General features: G+C 37.3%; 1 protein-coding gene across 2 annotated transcripts in view; it reads left to right on the top strand.

Moving 5' to 3' along the window:
* Window positions 1–18,504, top strand: part of LOC308198929 (serine/threonine-protein kinase TNNI3K) — a 73,956-nt gene that overhangs the window by 12,640 nt on the left and 42,812 nt on the right. For both annotated transcript variants that reach the window (XM_080602194.1, XM_080602193.1), the window contains exons 6-13: window positions 7,152–7,250; window positions 8,437–8,575; window positions 12,381–12,525; window positions 12,617–12,721; window positions 13,352–13,446; window positions 14,076–14,225; window positions 16,447–16,533; window positions 18,446–18,502. In XM_080602194.1, coding sequence (XP_080458320.1) covers window positions 7,152–7,250; window positions 8,437–8,575; window positions 12,381–12,525; window positions 12,617–12,721; window positions 13,352–13,446; window positions 14,076–14,225; window positions 16,447–16,533; window positions 18,446–18,502 — 877 coding nt within the window. The remainder of the gene's footprint in view (window positions 1–7,151; window positions 7,251–8,436; window positions 8,576–12,380; window positions 12,526–12,616; window positions 12,722–13,351; window positions 13,447–14,075; window positions 14,226–16,446; window positions 16,534–18,445; window positions 18,503–18,504) is intronic.

Raw genomic sequence — 18,504 nt, 5'->3', positions numbered from 1 at the left:
GACCCATTTGGTAGGCAATAGACATATTAAATAAAAATAATGAGAACCATATATTGATTAAAAGTCAGACTGCTTTTTATTGTGCTAGTATCATAGAGACAGCCTCAAAACAGAAATAATTTGAACTTCCCAAGTGTTTTAAAAGAAGACCTCATGTTAGTAAGACATACAAAGGGTAATACCTTGGCACCGCTCATGCCAGGAAATGACCAGGTTTTAATATTTAATAACATGAAAAGGTCAGGTTTTCAGTCCTGAGTGAGAAGTAAATACGGCATACAAAATTCCCACATTTTCCAATCCAGGTAATTTAGTATTTAGGTACTATTTGAACAAAAGTAAATTTATTTATTGCTACAATGTATATAAACAAATGCATACATACACTATGAACTAATACTAAATCTCGTTTAAGACTTCACATTCATGGCACTGATTGGTTTGTGTTGCCAGTACAGAAAATGTTGTTTCCTAAAACAAGAGCCATTTGTCCTTGGAAAAGGCAACTTTTTCCATCATTCTTTTCATTCTCTTGTTATGTTTGTCCTACATTTCTGTTTGCATTTTCCTCCAGAGCTAAGAAGACTGAGCTTCCAGTCTTAGAGTGCATTTCTATCAGGGATAAATACTTTTAATAATATTACATTTAGATAATAAAAATAAAAAGATGCTAATATAAGTAGAGGATGCAGAAAACATTGAGTAAATACATACTTATGAAAAGATCCTTAAGACAAATAAAGAAATAAGTGGGAAATACAAAATACTCTTCTCTGCATTGGGGTTTCAAGTTATTTTTGTCATATCTGGCCTTATCTTGCAAATGTCAGTGGAAGTCCTGCTATTTGTTTCCCTTCTTTAGCTTCTGTTGAGCTTACTGAAAAACCAAGATGCTGAGTATCCTACATGGATAAGACCATTACCTTGATAAGAAAATTTATTGTGAACAGTTTTGAAAAGCCCATGATTTCTTCCTTGGAAGTGATCAACTCTTCATCAGAAGTATTCTCCATAAGTTGAATAGGACTGTTGACGACTCATTTGGTTCACTGGCTTAGCTGGGGACTGAAGATCTATAGTTCAAGTTCAGGCTTTTATTTGTTTCTTTCTGTATAGATCTTTGAAACTGTCTGTCAGCCGAAAATCTCCTTTGCTAGATTAAAGAGCTTATTTTCTCCAGAATTTCATTAATATTAATTGAAATATGGAATGATTTTAAACACACACACATAGAATAAATTTAAGAAAGAGAAAATAGATTTTTGTTATCTCCCTGATTTCAATAAGTTTAATAGTTATTCATACAATTAAATAAATAAATAGCAGAGGTACATACCTAATCCATTCAGTAGAATCTTTGACTACAGAAAATGACTACATTTAAGAGAAAAATAGAGGAAACTGTAGGGGAAAAAAATAGATTTGCTCCCTGATTTACTGAAGAATCAATCTACAGCTTTCATTCCATCAACACACCTGAAACAATTACAGCTAGCAGTTCTGTAAAAGGAGGATACTCAAAGCCATCAGCATGAATGAAATGTTCCAACTCATTTGAACCATTGTGGTATATAAATATTTCCTCTGTTCTATGCTTTAGTGTAATATTTTACTTCACCAAAACTATGCTGTTTGCTTACTTTATCTATTAAAGGAAATTGGAGTTCTCAATAGGAAGAATGAAAATTTAATGAAAATTTATAAAATATGCTGGAAACCATATCAGAAATGCTACCAAATAAGTTTAATAAATCTCTCATTAACTCAGGTATTTTTGCAAGCATTAAATGTTTCCAGCCCAGGGAGGTCATTGCCAAATAAATAATGCATGTGCCTCATGCACATGTACGTGTTAGCCAGTATTACCATGCTGGAAAACCAGTATCATTGCCTATTTTGTTTTGTAAATTAAAGCTGTCATTCTGAGGTTACAACATCTTTGGATGTGAGAACTGGACTGAGAGTTGCAAGCAGGATGAACCAATGCTACTTAATTTTTGCAACTTGCAAACCTGAGAACCTTAAGTGTAAATGTTTTTGTAGCAAGGATATGTTGAGGAACACGGAGATAGTCCCATCTTATAAATTTTCTACAGTAATAAACCCCTTACCATTCACAATTCAGCTGTTATTTCAGCAATTTTGTCACTTCCCGTCTTCACTTGAATTTTACTAGTAGTGGGCGTAAGATCAGATAGTTTAAGAAGCCTTGAAAAATTAAATTTATGTGAGTCTAAATTTTTTTTAATGTCCTCTAGTTCTGCTTTCATTTCCTTCATTATATGCTAATGCTTCATTTCCCAACTGCTTGTATTATCTGATAATAATTTTTCAAAACTTTCCAGAATCGTTCTGGAATCACAGAATCATAGAATGGTTTGGATAGGAAGGAACCTTAAATATCATCTAATTCCAACCCCCTGCCATGGGCAGGGACACCTCCCACTAGAACAGGTCGGTCAAAACCCCATCCAACCTGGCCTTGAACACTTCCAGGAATGGGGCATGCATAGCTTCTCTGGAAAAAAAAAAAATAGCTGTCACATGGCATACATACGCCTGCAAGATAATGGGGAATCAAAGATCTTCTTCAGTATTTGCCTCTTTGTGAAGTTCCAACCAGTTACAAATAGGGCTAGAACTCACAGGTTTGGAATTCCACAGCCTTTTTAACAGCTACCAGCAAACTGTGATGGTAATTGAAGTGAAGGATGCCTTTTACAGGCAATGAATGGGAGCACAAGATGTTCAGCAAACACCAGTGAAAAAGTATTGAGTTGTAACTCAGCTAGGCAGCTTTTTTTAACCTGGTGATACTAGCTACCCTGAAAACAGTGAGACATTTGCAACGGCTGTGCTTTCTGCCCACGAGTGTCCTTTGTAACAAATTGACGTGACTCATTTTTAGGCTAGAAGAAGTCAAATTAAATGCAACATTTTAAAATTATTAAATTCACAGTGATCTCTTTCCCAGAACAATTCTTTTAGTAAGATTGCACAAAAGTATTTATACTATTCTTTGTCTAGCATCTACTAATATCAGAAAAAAAAAATATTTTAAAAATCCTATTCTTTGGCTATCCTGTAGCAAAAACAATCTTGGGGACATCATGATAATTCAAGACACCAGTACCCGAATCTTCATTGTTTTATCTCTGACATTTGTTTCATATGATTGGACCAGCTAAGATAGAAGAGCATACAAAAACTTATTGCTGGTCTGACATCTGTCCTTATGTCTTAAATGAGAGTGTATATTAAATATTTCAGTATATTTTTTCTTAGAAAGACAATTAATTGTGTATTCATCAGCAAGTTATTTTTAAAACATTCAGAAACCTCAATTTCTAAATTCAGTCTGATAGGGTTTGTTCTGAAATTCTTACAGATACACAGAGGTAAGCGTTATAATATATTAATGCAAAGACACTTGGCTGGATTGATCATATCTACATTTGCAAAATTGGAGGAAATGAGGCAATGAGGAAATGAGGCTGGGGGTTAGGGAAACGTTCTGCACCCAGAGGTGGCCGGGCACTGGGACAGGCTCCCCAGGGATGTGGTCCCAGCACCAGGAGTTCAAGAAGCGTTTGGACAATGCTCTCAGACACAGGGTCTGATTTTTGGGTGTTCCTGTATGGAGCCAGGAGTTGGACTCGATGACCCTTGTGGGTCCCTTCCAACTCAGGACATTTTATGGTTCTGTGATTCCATGACTGGTGCAAGTGCCTTAAGTGTTAAAGCTGTTTTCTCATTTTAATTTTACCTGCTAAAAAGTCAATAATCATTGATTTTATTTTCTTAGAGGAATTCTTATCCCTTGCCCTTGTCCAAAAGACAAAGTCCTTATATATTCTATGTTGTTTTATTTTGTTGACTCCTTCTAACCTTCAGAGTAGCTTAATTAAATCAGTCTTTGAAGTGAACATAATTGACTGGAATGTTCAAAAAGCTTCTGATTAAACCTCTCATTAAAAAAAAAAATTATGAAGAGAAAACCAATTTTTAACTCACAACAATGCTTTATGGGAGGAAAGGTGAGTAATCACTTCCCTCATTCTACTGGTTGTTCCCTCGTTAACACAGCTCAGGATGCTGTTGGCTGCCATTGCTGCAAGGACGCACAGCTGGTTCGTGTTCAGCCTGCTGGCTACCAGGGTTCCCAGGTCCTTGCCAGCAGAGCTGCTCCTCAGCCAGGCAGTCCACAGATTGTGCTATTGCAGTGCAGGACTTCACATTTGTCCTTGTGGAACATCATATAGGTCACGTTGGTCCACTCTTCCAGCCTGTCTGGGTCCCTCTGGATGGCAAGACTGCCATCAAATACACCAAATTGTTCCCCCGTAATTTGATGTCCTTTGCAAACATGAGGAGAGTGCAGTCCATTACTGCCTCCATGACCACTATTAAAGGTGTTAAACAGGACAGGTCCCAGTGCAGACGCCTGTGGTACTCCACTTGATGCTAGCTTTGGGGTAGAGTACAACTGTTTAATTGATGCCCCCCAGGTCCCATTATTCAACCAGTTTTTTTACCGTGCTAGTTTTGCATCCAGTTATACCATAACATCTCAATTTTGATACAAGAATATTTGGGAGGTAGTGTTGAAAGCCATGCTGAAGTCAAAGTAAATGCTAAAAGTCATTTAGCCACTTAACCACTGCTCTCCCCTCACCCACAAACCTACTTGTTTTATCACAGAGCACAGCCAGGCTGGTCAGGCAAGACTTAAACTTGGTAGATCTGCACTGATAGATCTGTAGTGACTGTCCCCAGTCACACTGAGGCATTGAGAGGTTAAAGATCTTTCTTCTATCTTTTTTTTTGTTTTTAATCTGGACTTTGATGTTGACTACAGATCTAAGTTGACAATTGTAGATTTTAGTTCTGTTGACACAGAGTCTGGCTACGGCTGCATGGGATACTTCTCATCTCCAGGATTGCCTTCATTCAGGAGTCCCTTTCCTCCTGCTGTTTTCTGCCTGCTTACTTGCATGTGCTCAGATCTCATATGTCCCTGGAGCAAAACCACAGCAGCCAAATGCAAGCATCAGCATCTTCTGGGATTTGTTTGTCATCTAATTCATGAATGATGCTCGCTGTTTATCCCATTCCCATCAGAAGTATGTCTATCCCTGCCTAATATGCTCCCAGGATATTTTACTTTCTGAAGAATACTATTTGACAAAGATGTCCAGCATTCCCTGTTAGTACTGAGGTGCTGAAGAATAATTCCACAGGACAAAAGACATAGCAATTGTCTTCTCCCCTGGTCTGCTTTCAGTATAAGGGCTTAGTCCTTGAAACACTTAGGTCTCTTCTATAATGCACTGGGCCTTTTTCTATCCTGTTGAAGTCCCTGAAGAAACAGAATTGGATTTCAGTGCTGTTTCCAGGGGAGGCTTACAGCTGACATCATAACAAAATAGTTGAAATCAATTAGCAACAGACAAACTTGAGTATGTCAGGGAATGGACCTCACACAGAAAATGTATTGTCAGTCACATGGAAAAAAAGTAAATATAAATTTAAATTGTGTAAAGGAATAATGCCTGGATACTAATATTGCGTAGTAACAGGTTTTAGTTCTCTGAGTACTTGAGAATGACATGGATTTAAAGGACCGGCCACATCGTTGTATGTGTGAAATTGTTTGGTGGTCTCAGCTTAGGTACAAGTTGACAGAAATGTGCATCATCATAGCTGGCATTAAATGACATAATCAATAGAAATCTCAATGAGGGGATACAGGTATGAATATAAGCATATAAGCTGGCTATTACCCCTTCTTTGTGATTTCTTTAGACTGCCAGGAAGGTGTTGCCCAGTTACTACTGTACTGTGGGTGATTCACAGTCCAGCAGCCTTTGCTATCATTAGACTCACACATTTTCATCAGAATGATATGTAGAACTGCTTAGATAGTGCATGTTGTGAGCCACTGAGTGTTCATGAAGACTCCCTTGTACGAAGAAAAAGAAAAAAGAGGGCAGGGCAGGAAAGGAAGGGAAAGAGGAGAGGGGAGGGGAGGGGAGGGGAGGGGAGGGGAGGGGAGGGGAGGGGAGAGGAGAGGAGAGGAGAGGAGAGGAGAGGAGAGGAGAGGAGAGGAGAGGAGAGGAGAGGAGAGGAAAGGAAAGGAAAGGGAAGGGAAGGGAAGGGAAGGGAAGGGAAGGAAGGGAAGGGAAGGGAAGGGAAGGGAAGGGAAGGGAAGGGAAGGGAAGGGAAGGGAAGGGAAGGGAAGGGAAGGGAAGGGAAAGGGAAAGGGAAAGGGAAAGGGAAAGGAAAGGAAAGGAAAGGAAAGGAAAGGAAAGGAAAGGAAAGGAAAGGAAAGGAAAGGAAAGGAAAGGAAAGGAAAGGAAAGGAAAGGAAAGGAAAGGAAAGGAAAGGAAAGGAAAGGAAAGGAAAGGAAAGGAAAGGAAAGGAAAGGAAAGGAAAGGAAAGGAAAGGAAAGGAAAGGAAAGGAAAGGAAAGGAAAGGAAAGGAAAGGAAAGGAAAGGAAAAAAGAAAGAAAGATGAGCAGCTTTTTAAGCTTCAATAAATAATCCAAGGCAGTTTCATTTCAGACTTCTATTTTGACAGTTATTCAGAAAGCCAGTGTTTGATAATTAATAGCTGTTTATGACAACGTTGGCCTCCTGAAAGTTGAAAAAGTGATAATTTGAAAGAAAATGCTTAAGGTTATATGTTGAAGCCAAAGGGCTATTATCTTCTAAAATACAAAGAAATCTTTACACAATGAGGGAATTATGCTTGAGGATTTACCTGCATGCATTTACATTTAAAAGGATCTTTCATTCTGTTTTATTTACTTCTGAAAACTCTGATATGTTTACTGCTCTTTGTTCATAATGGTTAAAAGAAAATTAAAGGACAGAGTTGTTTCTGTGCCTTTTGCTTTGCAACTCAAGCTTTTTACTGGCAAACATCTTCAGGCTAATTTATAAAGCATCAGTGACATTCAGTGTTCAGATAAAGTACTGTAAATTAATCACTTTTACATGTTATACATAGTTCTTCACTTTTATATCTTGCTTGTTTAGGGTTTTTTGCTTCTTTTAAACTGGTGATGTAAGGATTAGAAATCTTGTTTTACTAGCCGACCTCATATATACAGTGCTTCTAACTGGAATTTTCTGTTTGTTTCCTTCTAGGCTGTTGATATTCTTCTGCAGCATGGAGCTTATGTGAATGTTCAGGATGCAGTATTTTTCACCCCATTGCATATTGCTGCATATTATGGTCATGAACAGGTAACTAAGTGGAGCAATTTCTGAAAGTTGAGTGTTGGAATACTCCAGGAAACTTCAGGTTTATTGTTAAATATTTTTACTTTACATTTCAGAGGGACCTACCATGAAAAGAGCTCAATTCCTGGTTGCTCTAGAGTCTGAATATTAACAGGAAATATCTACACTTTAGTCCTCTATGCTAGACCCTAGCAAAAATTGGTATCTTCCCCTCTAGGTCTCTTGAAACAAATGATTATCTAGACAGCTCCATTAACCTATAATAGGCTTGGACACATAGACATATTTAATTTGACTCTTATTCATCCCACGTTTCAGAGACTGGATAAGGAATGTAATGTGAGTACACTACCTTAAGTCTCTCTAAGGAAGTGAGTATCATTACCTACTAATAATTGAATGGCAATTCTATTGGTTTTCCTTAGAATTCACAAATCTAATTATAGACACTTTAAAGTTCACGGAAAAAAATATGGATTAGAGAGATGGATTTTCCATGAAGTATGGTGCATATAACAAGTTCAAATGTGCTTGTTTCTTTCACACAGATCATGAACTTATTGAAACACTACCTCAAATCCTGACCAAAGCCGGCATCCAATCTTCTAATTCTCTTCTTTTACTGAAGTATTGTCCATATATGGTTAATGTAGCAATCCATTCATTTGCCCTGAATAGTTCTTTTATGTCAAATGTAATAATGGGTCTATTTTGGCTTATGTAAGTCATTCCCCATACCTTTCTTTGGCTAAAAGCATGTACTCTGGGCCATTTTCAAGTTACAAAAGATGAGCTCTAGGTAGAATGTATTTTTCATTTCAGTGACATGTTACTCAGAGTGCATTGTAGAGTTATAGGAAAAGCTTTTGAAAGAACAGAGACCAGATGCACAGATGATTGAAAATGTTCCACTTCTGTGGTTGAATATCAGCAAGGTGCGAACCATGGATGTGTTCCTGAGATCCTTCTTTTCATATACATGCACCTCATCATCCAGTAACATTAAGAAACTCCTTGTATGGTGGTCTGAAAGATTAGTTTCTTTATTTGCCATAAACCACTTTGAAAAAATAATCACAGTCTTGATGAGATGCCTACATATAGTATTATCCAGTGCAATATTCCATCTGATTTTGTGAAAAGATTTATTTTCATGTGATATTTTAATCAGTCTTGATGAACTAATTAGGTAACTCATCTCTTGCTAAAATTTGGAGCTGATGTGAATGCAAGTGGGGAAGTTGGAGACAGACCTCTCCATTTAGCTTCTGCCAAAGGCTTTCTCAATATTACAAAGCTCTTGATGGAAGAGGGAAGCAAAGCTGATGGTAAGAAAAGATATTTTTAAAAATCATCTTTAACATGGTATTCTATAGATAATCGGGTCTTGAGTCTTGAATTTGAATTTAATTTCCTAACACTTCCTGTGTGTGTGTTTGTCTATTGTCTTTGGGCAACTGAAACCAAGCTAGAGGTGAAAGACAACAGGAGAAAACAAAATTAAGATTTATATACAGAGGTAACATTATTGAGACAGTCATCCAGAGAATGCATGGCTGTGTGGTGTATATTTCCAGTTAAAATTATTTTAATGCATAGTAAACTTTTAGTGAATGAGATACAGATGAAGGGTTTTAAGTCAAAATTATGCAGCAAGTAATTTAAAGTAATTCAGGTGAGAAATTTCACAAGCAATGTAGGAGCAGAAAATAGAATCTTTTTAGCACATCCTTCATTATGCTAAAAAAGCTTCATGTGCTTCATTGTGGAGCATTCACACATACTTTCTCTTATTGGGTTGGACTGATACAAAAGTCTGTTAGCATTCATTTTGGTATTCTATGTAAGTTAGGTATCTATGCATTTTATTTTACAGGCGATCTCACACTTTTACTAGTAAGACTGTAAGATTAAAGTTCAGTACTATGTAAGTTTAAATTGCATGACAGTGGATCTGTCCTCCATTTAATACAAAAATACTTTAAAATCTCAGTCTGGTGGAGACTCTTGTACTCATCTTTAGTAATTCCTGAAACAGTATAGTTATTTGCCACAACTCTCTTCTAACATGTTTTTGATTTATTTTGTTTTGTTTCAACTATGAACTTCTCCTCCTTTGTAAGGCAATATTCCAGTTCACCTGTTTCTTTTTTTTTCCCATTTAGAAATCAAAAAGCTATAAATTAAAACAAAACCCCTCATTCCATGTTGTAATTATATCATTCCAGAGGTAAAGAATATGGCTTGCAAGTAGTTGACATCATTTCTAACTGCATAAACAAAGGAGAAGATGTCTGTTTCCTTCCTCTGTCTATCTTACACCTTGTGCTGCAGAAGCTCATGGCTCTAACACCCCTGTCCTTCAGGCCATTCTATGGGTACATATTCTAAAACACTGACGTTTGTTGTTATAAAACTTTGACATTTATTTCCCTCTTATTCATTACATGTCAGAATGAATCTGTCTGGTAACACATCAAAATAAAGGCTTACATGTCACATGAATCCATGAAGTGAAGAATAATTTTAGAATAGAGAAATAAAATGATTTACTTTTGTTTACTCCTTTTCATACAAGACTGCTAGAAAGGTTGGTGGGGACAATTAATTAAATTTTCAGAGCAAAAATTTAGTATAATTTACAGAAATTCCCAGGAATTCTTTTTTTTTCTTTTTATTTAGCCTGAAGCATAATTCATCTTCGGAATTCTCTGTCACTAGACATCAGTGAAGTTACAAGTTCAGCTCAGTTTAAAGGATTGACCATTTCTGTGAACACTCAGTATTACTTCAGAAAGGTTTTAAAACAAGGTTTTATTTTAATATTAATTGTTCCTTATAATAACAGAGAATCAAGACAAGAAGCAACCTCAGAGTGCATTTGGTTTACCCTTCATCCTAAGGAGGGTCAGCTATAGGAAAGAATTGTTCCTGGCAGGTGTTAAAAACCTGCATAGCACAAGTTTGGACACTTCTAATGAATAGATTATTCTTTAGTACTCTATTAATTTCTTGTAAACTGTTTGAAAGATCTGGTGTTAAACCAAATTGAGAACAAAACGTTAGAAACAGTAGAGTGGATATGACATTTCTATCAATTGTGGAATCAACCAGTGTTATTGTTCTCACTCTAAATATAGAAAGGAATTTACTAAGAATCAGATAAATATATGCTCAGTTTTAAAAGTGAACAAAGACCTTCTCTGGATAATGCAAACAGTACTTGCATGTCGCTGCACCAATGGAGAGTTCTGCGTAGAGCCTTACCCGGTCTCCTCTTAGATTCTTACTGTATGAAGAAAGAGGACACGTCAAGTATATCCCTATCTATTTCAGGCATGCCTAGGAAGGCTCCCAGGTGCTGGAATGTGGTTGACTGTCCTGTAAATGGGTATAAGGCTCCCTGGCATAGATGTGGTACAGGGTAACTGGAAGTCTCAAACAATTCCCACCTGAGTTGAGGAGCTTCAAGGGACTGCTCCCCAGCAGGCAGGCTGCATGCAGCTAGCCTTAAAATGATTCGGTACGACTGGTAGATAGCAGCAGTTCTGTGACAGCTGGCCTCAGAGCCAGGAATGTTCCCTGTCATGTTTAATTCATTGGTATGCATACAGCCAGAGTCTCACACTACTCACTTGATAATAACTATTTGCTATAATTATGTTTATGTTATTCTATTACAGAATTATTTTAAAACAGATATTCATAATAGATGTGTAGGATTTGTGTTTGTTATGCTAAAATAACATCAGTCAAAATTAGATGGTTTCAGAAATGTGGTTCTGTTTCTGTGTTATAACCGAAACATTTTAATCTAATGGATTACTTACTGGTAGGTGTCCAAGAGCTTTGCTGAACCAGGACCCAAGCCTTCAAGAAGGAGTCTTGGTCTGACTGAAAGCTAATTGAACTGACTAATTTTTTTTTAATTCTCTCATTGCTTGCTAATGTTATCTACCCTACAACAACCCATCTATTGCCCCCAAAATGTCTGAGAATTTATGCTTAATTGAGAGGTATTTAGAATGAATTAATTTCAGTTTTCTTTTGCTTTTAGTCTTATTCTGTTGTGTGGTGATTAAAGCAACTGTTTTTGCAGCTAGAAGGATACAAGAATAGGTATTCAGCAATTTAGTACAAATACTTTTACCTTCTATTTTATGATAAGTCATGTGCAATGTGCAGAATGCATGATTTTGTGATTTAAAGTGCTGGAAGGGCATTTATCTTAAAAGAAGAAGACCTCTGTATTGCACGTTTTTTATTTTACATGTGAAAATATGTTCTACAGAGACAAATACCATTCCCGCCTATAAGAAATATTCAATAAGTCTAGTTTTGCCAATTCTAATATATAGTTTAATGCTATGTAAAAGAACACTTCTGTCATTTTAAATATCTGGCACACATATATAATCATCTTTGGAGGGGAAATTAAATACTGAGCAAAATGGAAATGTTGGAAATCCAGAAATTTGAGTGAATGCTCCCCTTCCTCTTTTGCATTTTATGCATTTATATTTTAGTTGTGTCTATGAAAAAAATATCCTATTGTGTCTCCTTTATTTTTAAGGTATTTTTTGTCACTGTATATCTGATTTTATTCTTTTATTCTACTGGTGACACTCGAAGATAACAGAGTCCTTAAAAACAAGTGCATTTTCCTCTCATAAGAGCGCCAAAGACATATGTTTCATCGTAGTATTTTTAATTAACAGCTATTGTTCCATTCAGTTGAAAAAACTTCAGTGGGTAGCTTTCTTACATAGAGTAGCTATGAATCTTAGTTTTACTTAACATTGTACTACGTACAACAACAGTTGTTCTGTCTACAGGTGATATGTAATCCTTGTTTAATTCCTGGAAAGCTACATGAAAATATTCAATACATCTGTTACTGGAAAAAAGCAGTTATATAACTTTAGTCCGAAAAATGGTCTAGACAAGGTAGTATAGATGATCCCAATTAATGCAGCTCACAGAAATTTCAAATTTAAAGAAAAATAATAATATTTTAGTAGAAGATATTTTCATAATGTATATGCAATATACATAAAGTATTATTGAATATTCAGAACAAGTTATGTTAAGTATAAAATATTTTCTTTGGTCTCTTTCTGGCTCAAATGACAGTGAATGCTCAGGACAACGAAGATCATGTTCCTCTGCACTTCTGCTGTCGATTTGGACACCATGAAATTGTAAAATTCTTACTCCAGAGCAGTTTTGAAGTTCAACCACATGTAGTTAATATCTATGGAGACACACCTTTACATCTGTGAGTCATGTGGAGAAGCTCTGTTTTACGTAGCTTGGGCCTAATTAAAAAGTTGGCATTGTTAACAACTCTTTACTGACTTCGTCTTCAGTGCTTGTTACAGTGGAAAGTTTGAAGTTGTAAAGGAAATAATTCAGCTCTCAGGAACAGAAAGTCTCACTAAAGAAAATATATTCAGTGAAACGGCTTTCCACAGGTGAGATATTTAAAATACCATTATCAATAGAATAGCACTTACAGATGCGTGCAGTGCAACACCTGAAATAACAAGCATCTCACCAGCCAGGTGAAGAACAAAGTAGTGAGCTCAACATGGATATTACGTTTATATCTTGACATACAGGAGAGGACATGGATTAAGAGGTACAACCAGACTGTGATCAAGGAGAAGGAACAAGGCAGAGAAGGAAATGTAGGAAGGGCATCAGGTCCACCAACATCTGTATGAATAATAGTTTCTCTTTCTGTCCAGTTTGGAAGCTGACTGGAGTTCTGCCCAGAAACCTTCTGGATTCTAGATGTTCTAACCTAGAAATGAGGTGGTGGAACACAGTTTGGTTACAATGCTGTGAGACTGCGAAGTGTTATATAAGAGAACTCTGAAAAGCAGATTTTATTAATTTATACAAGAATAATTAGAATGCTCATGAAACAACAGACATGAACCTATTTGCTTTGGTGGATTAATCATGCATTTGCATTTCTAAAGATCCTTTATTCTGTTACGCCATTTTTATCTCTTTGTAATTCTTTTTAAATCTTTGGCTACACAAAGTATTTGTCCTCTCATGGACTGTAGCATTCACTTTTCCTTTCACTTTTGCAGTGCTTGTACCTATGGAAAGAACATAGAACTTGTAAAATTTCTTCTTGACCAGAATGTTGTAAGCATAAATCACCAGGGAAGAGATGGACATACAGGTAACATTCTCATCTTTATTGTGTATTAGTGCATATACCAAAACCAAAAAAAATTGCCATACACACTCAGGATTTCCAAGGTAACTAACACGGTAATTCAATGATCAGCATCCAATTACCTCTCAGAGAGATCTGATTTTTTTTAAAATATATTTTCAAACAGGCTTAAAAGTGCTGAGTTCAGTGAGGATATGCCAGCTTGTATATGACTAGTAAAACCTGATGTAAAGTGATTCTCCCATAGTTAGACTTCTAAGCAGGTCTAAGAATTGGGCCTATTATTCTGCTAGGGACGGTGCATAGAGGATGTAGTGTCTAAAGGGCTGCATGCCTCCATGTCTCTACTACAGGCAAAGAAAAAAAAAAAAAGGCTTCTTTACTTCTACTTGTTTTTCCTCAAATGCAAAGTTGTTAAATGTGATTTGTAGGTGGTAGAGTAAACGCTGACATGTTGTATAGCAGGCAATAGATTGGTTCTTGCAGCATTATTTTTCCATCTCCTGCCTCAGGTTTTTGTTTCATAATATATTCCTTTATCAGGTAAATTAGTTTATTCTTTATAGGTGTTGCTGCAAGTCCTATTATGGTGTTCTGACAGTTGTCCTTACCATGCTTCTCTGATGTTCTAGGATTACACTGTGCTTGCTATCATGGTCATATTCGTCTAGTACAGTTTTTACTGGATAATGGAGCTGATATGAATCTGGTAGCTTGTGATCCCAGCAGGTCCAGTGGAGAAAAGGATGAGCAGACCTGTTTGATGTGGGCTTATGAGAAAGGTATTTCAATTTTCTGGTTTTCACTACAAAATTCATAGGAACAGCATAGGCAGGAGATAAGAGCACAAAATAACCCTTCAGTCCCTGTAGACTGAGAGCTCTCACCATCTGCTTTCTAGTTCATGGCATGAAGGGTTATAAAAACAAGCCCTTATTTTTATCTTCCCAGATATTCTGTTGAACATGAATTTACTTCAACACAAAGTCAAGGACAGAAGTATTTATGTGCTGCTAAAACAGGAAACAGAGCCTGTTCAGAAAGGCTGCTGGGACATACGTGAAGAGCTTTAATTTTATTAATGAAGGAGGCATTAAAAGGAACAACACATCAGAGTTAGCAATCTTCAGTTCTTGCAAATGTGGATCAAAGCAGAGCATTTTCCATGGTTCCTGGTATACCGTCCATATGTCAGCTGCACAGTGTGTTGGGTTTATGTGGCAAGGGATGGGTAGCAGGATGATCTGCAGGAGTGGCCTCTGTGAGAAGACACCAGGAGCTGCCCAATGTCAGAAAAGAGCCAGGTCTAGCCAGCTCCAAAAGGGACCCACTGCTGGCAAGAGCTGAGCCAATGAGCAATGCTGGCTGTGCCTCTGGGAGAGCAAAATAAAGAAAAGGTAAAACCTGCTGCACAACAGCAGTGAGAGGAGCAAGAAAAACATGAGAGAAACAATCCCACAAACACCAAGGTCAGTGAAGAAGGAGGGGAAGGGCTGCTCCAGGTGCCAGAGCAGAGGATCCTTTGCAAGCCATGATGGATGGACCCCGTGTTACGGACCCATGTTGGGGCAGTTTATGAAGGACTCCCATGAGTACTCAACAGCCATGTATTTATGTGGACTACCCTGCAGTTTATTATTCCTGGCATTGCCATGCTTATGGACTGTGAAAGGATATTTAAGTAGTCTCTTAATTGCTTTAGTGACGAAGTTTCCATCTTCGGGCTAGCATTTATGTTAATTTAATCAATAACACTTCAAACATTTATCTCAAGCGTCCTATGAGTTTGGATGTCCATAAAGCTGTTATCTGTAGAAACCTGTCCTTGATTTAATTTCCTATGTTTTAGAGAAGTATTCCTCTTCCGACACTCTTTGGTGTGAGCTCATGTTCCTAGCAGCATACTGAGCCAGCAGAACATCTTTCCTGGAGAAGATAGTTTCTAATAACAGAATGAGAGGGGGAAAAAAAAAAAGGCTTACTTACCTTTTCTGCTTTGTCACTGAGCAGGCAGGAAACTGCTCCAATTAAATGGAGCTGCAAGAGCTATTGAAATTAAAGATAGCAGTTGGTACATGATCAAAGCATCATGACCTTATTGCAAAAGCATGAGGTCTTTTTCTTCTTGCCTGCTCTCACATTTGTAAGCAGCAATCAGGAACATTTCCTATTGGCTTGTGTGTATGAATAAGCAATGCTGAGCCCAGCCCTTTACAGTGAGCACAAAACAAGAACTCCAAAATGCTGTTTTTTCTGTATGTTTTCCAGGGAATGGGGAAAAATACAAGTTAAATTTGGAGGACTCTGGGACATTCCCCCATCCTCCAAACCATTGCAGTACTATTTATTATGAGAATGATTGTAATGAAGTAAAACAGGAGACTTTAAGGGCCTTTCAAAAACATGATATTGGCAAAATATTCTGTACGAAAAATACTGTAGAAAAATAAATAAACAAATAAATAAAAAGAGAGCTTTGAAAGGCTTAGAAAGGATTTTTGAGCATTACCAAGCAGAATTTTGTACATCAGACATCTAAGAGACTGAGTATATTGTGCGCACACAGACCTCTGGTTCTTTACAAGAAGAATGACGAGTATAGCAACTGTCTACAGCAATATAGTGTAAACATTTTGTCCAGTTTAGAACACCATAACTGAAATATTTTCAGGCATTGGTTTCCCTTCTAAGGCTTCTTGAAGACTACGATCAACCTCCATTCATATATTTCTGCAGCAGTTTTTTTTTTTCTATTGCCATGTATCACATGTTAGTATTAGGTGAACTCAAAATAATATGCTTGCTTTTATTGGTAGGTATTTTCCCAGTATTTCTGTAGTTAAAAATTATATTAAATTTTAGATTAGCATTGCTGCATCCTTGCTTACATGTTTTAGAGACACAGTTCTTTTTTTTTTCTTTTAATCCCCTGATTTTATATAAATTGATTTTTAAAGTGACTATTGAGTTTACCTACAAATACTATATTCCCTCTTTCTTTAGGTCATGATGCCATTGTGACCCTTCTGAAGCATTATAAACGACCTCAAGATGAATCACCATGTAATGAATATTCACAGCCTGGGGGAGGTATGGTCTGAGAAATCACTTTAATTGCCAATCGAATGGTCTGATCCAAAGACCACTGGGAGTCTCTGGGAGTGTTCCACCAATGTGAAGGAGCATTGGATCTATTCTGTGTGGCACAAAGAAAACTAGTGTCATGAGAATCCCCATTTTCCACGTATCATATATCCCCTTTTTCTGTCAAAATTCTTCCTTTATCTGAAAATAGAATTGTCAGTTTCTATTCCTCGCTAGGAAGAAAAGCTAAAAGCTGTGAGATGATCATTTCCTAGTAATCATTACTCATAGCTTTTTACATCCTTAATACCTTGTTTAGCCATTCTCTTTTTGTTGTCTACCTCTGATGTTTCTTTGATTACTGACATTCAGTATATTTCCATGCTCAGTCCCTTTCATATTTTTTAATATCTTTAGATATCTAATTCACTCTTGGGAAGAATTAGTTATCCTTTTTTGCTACAAAATTACTCATTTGTATTGGCATCTGTATGGCAAGTGGCAAGAAGAATATTAATTCAAGCAGATAGATAAAACATTTTACAGTGTTTTGAGAATGTTCCTATGGAGGAGGTAAATATGTTATACATTGCAGCTTGTCCAGGTCATTGACTTCCTGTCACGTAAATAGGAAGAACCCGACAGTCAGCAACAGGATCATTCTCCTTCCTACCTTTCCATATCTACAGAGGAGTTTAACTTGTTCCAGGTTTAGGTTTTGTACATATCAAGTTCATGTAAATCTTTAGAGGACCAAGTTTATTCATGCATTGGACATCCATTTTGGCATTAAAACATCCAGAGGGACTTTTAATGTTGACTGTTAAAAAGAATTCAGCTCCAGTTTAAGTAGAAAAACAAGATGAAATTTATGGTACACAAAGCTGAGGTCTTTTGAAACATCTACTTAGTGAGCTGAACAGACCAATTTACTGGCAGCCCAATTGTCAGAATTTATTAATACGATCTGAGTACCTTTACAAAATCTGATATAAAACACTACATTGGCCCTTCTTAACATTAGTGAAATTCAATATTGTTCTACAGAGTTTAGTGAAGCTATAAACAAATCACATTCAAGAATCTTAGAATGGTTTGCTTTGGAAGGGACCTTAAAGATCATATAATTCCAACCCACTGCCATGGGCAGGTACACCTTTCCCTAGACCAGGTTGCTCAAAGCCCCATCCAACCTGGCCTTGAATACTTCCAGGAATGAGGCATCCACAACTTCTCTGGGCAACCTCTGCCAGTGCCTCATCACCCTCTGAGTTAAAGAATTTCTTCTATCTAATCTAAACTTACCCTCTTTTAGTTTAAAGTCATCCCCCCTTGTCCTGTCCCTACACTCCCTGACAAAGAGTCCCTCCCCAGCTTTCCTGTAGCCCCCTTTAGGTACTGGAAGGCCACTGTAACGTCTCCCTGCAGCCTTCTCCAAGCTGAACAACCCCAGCTCCCTCAGCCTGTTCTTGTAGGAGAGGTGCCCCAGCCCCTTGATCATTTTTGTGGCCCTCCTTTGGACGTGTTCTAATACTTCCATGTCCTCCTTGTGCTGGAGGCCCCAGAGCTGAACACAGTGCCCCAGATGGAGAGCTGCTCACAAGAGCAGAACAGAGGGGGAGAATCACCTCCCTCACCAGCTGGCCATGCTTCTGATGCAGCCCAGGATACAGCTGGCTTTCTGGGCTGCAAGCACACATTGCCAGCTCATGTCAAGCTTCTCTTTGACCAATGCAGCAATATAACATGCCACAATCTTTTGTTTGTGAATACTTGTATGTATGTTCATCCTGGTGTTGGTTTTGTTGTTCTTGTTGTTCTTTAAGCAATCATTGCCTTGTTAATTTATCTGTATACTTATCAGTATGCTTATACTATCTTTGAATTCCATAAAACTCATTCTGTTCTTTTATTTCAGATGGTTCCTATGTGTCAGTTCCATCCCCTCTAGGAAAAATTAAAAGCATGACTAAAGGT

The sequence above is a fragment of the Anser brachyrhynchus genome, assembly GCF_964034855.1.
Source record: "Anser brachyrhynchus genome assembly, chromosome: 8".
In the NCBI taxonomy this organism is placed as follows: Eukaryota; Metazoa; Chordata; class Aves; order Anseriformes; family Anatidae; genus Anser; species Anser brachyrhynchus.
This window is presented reverse-complemented; position numbering and strand designations above follow the sequence as displayed.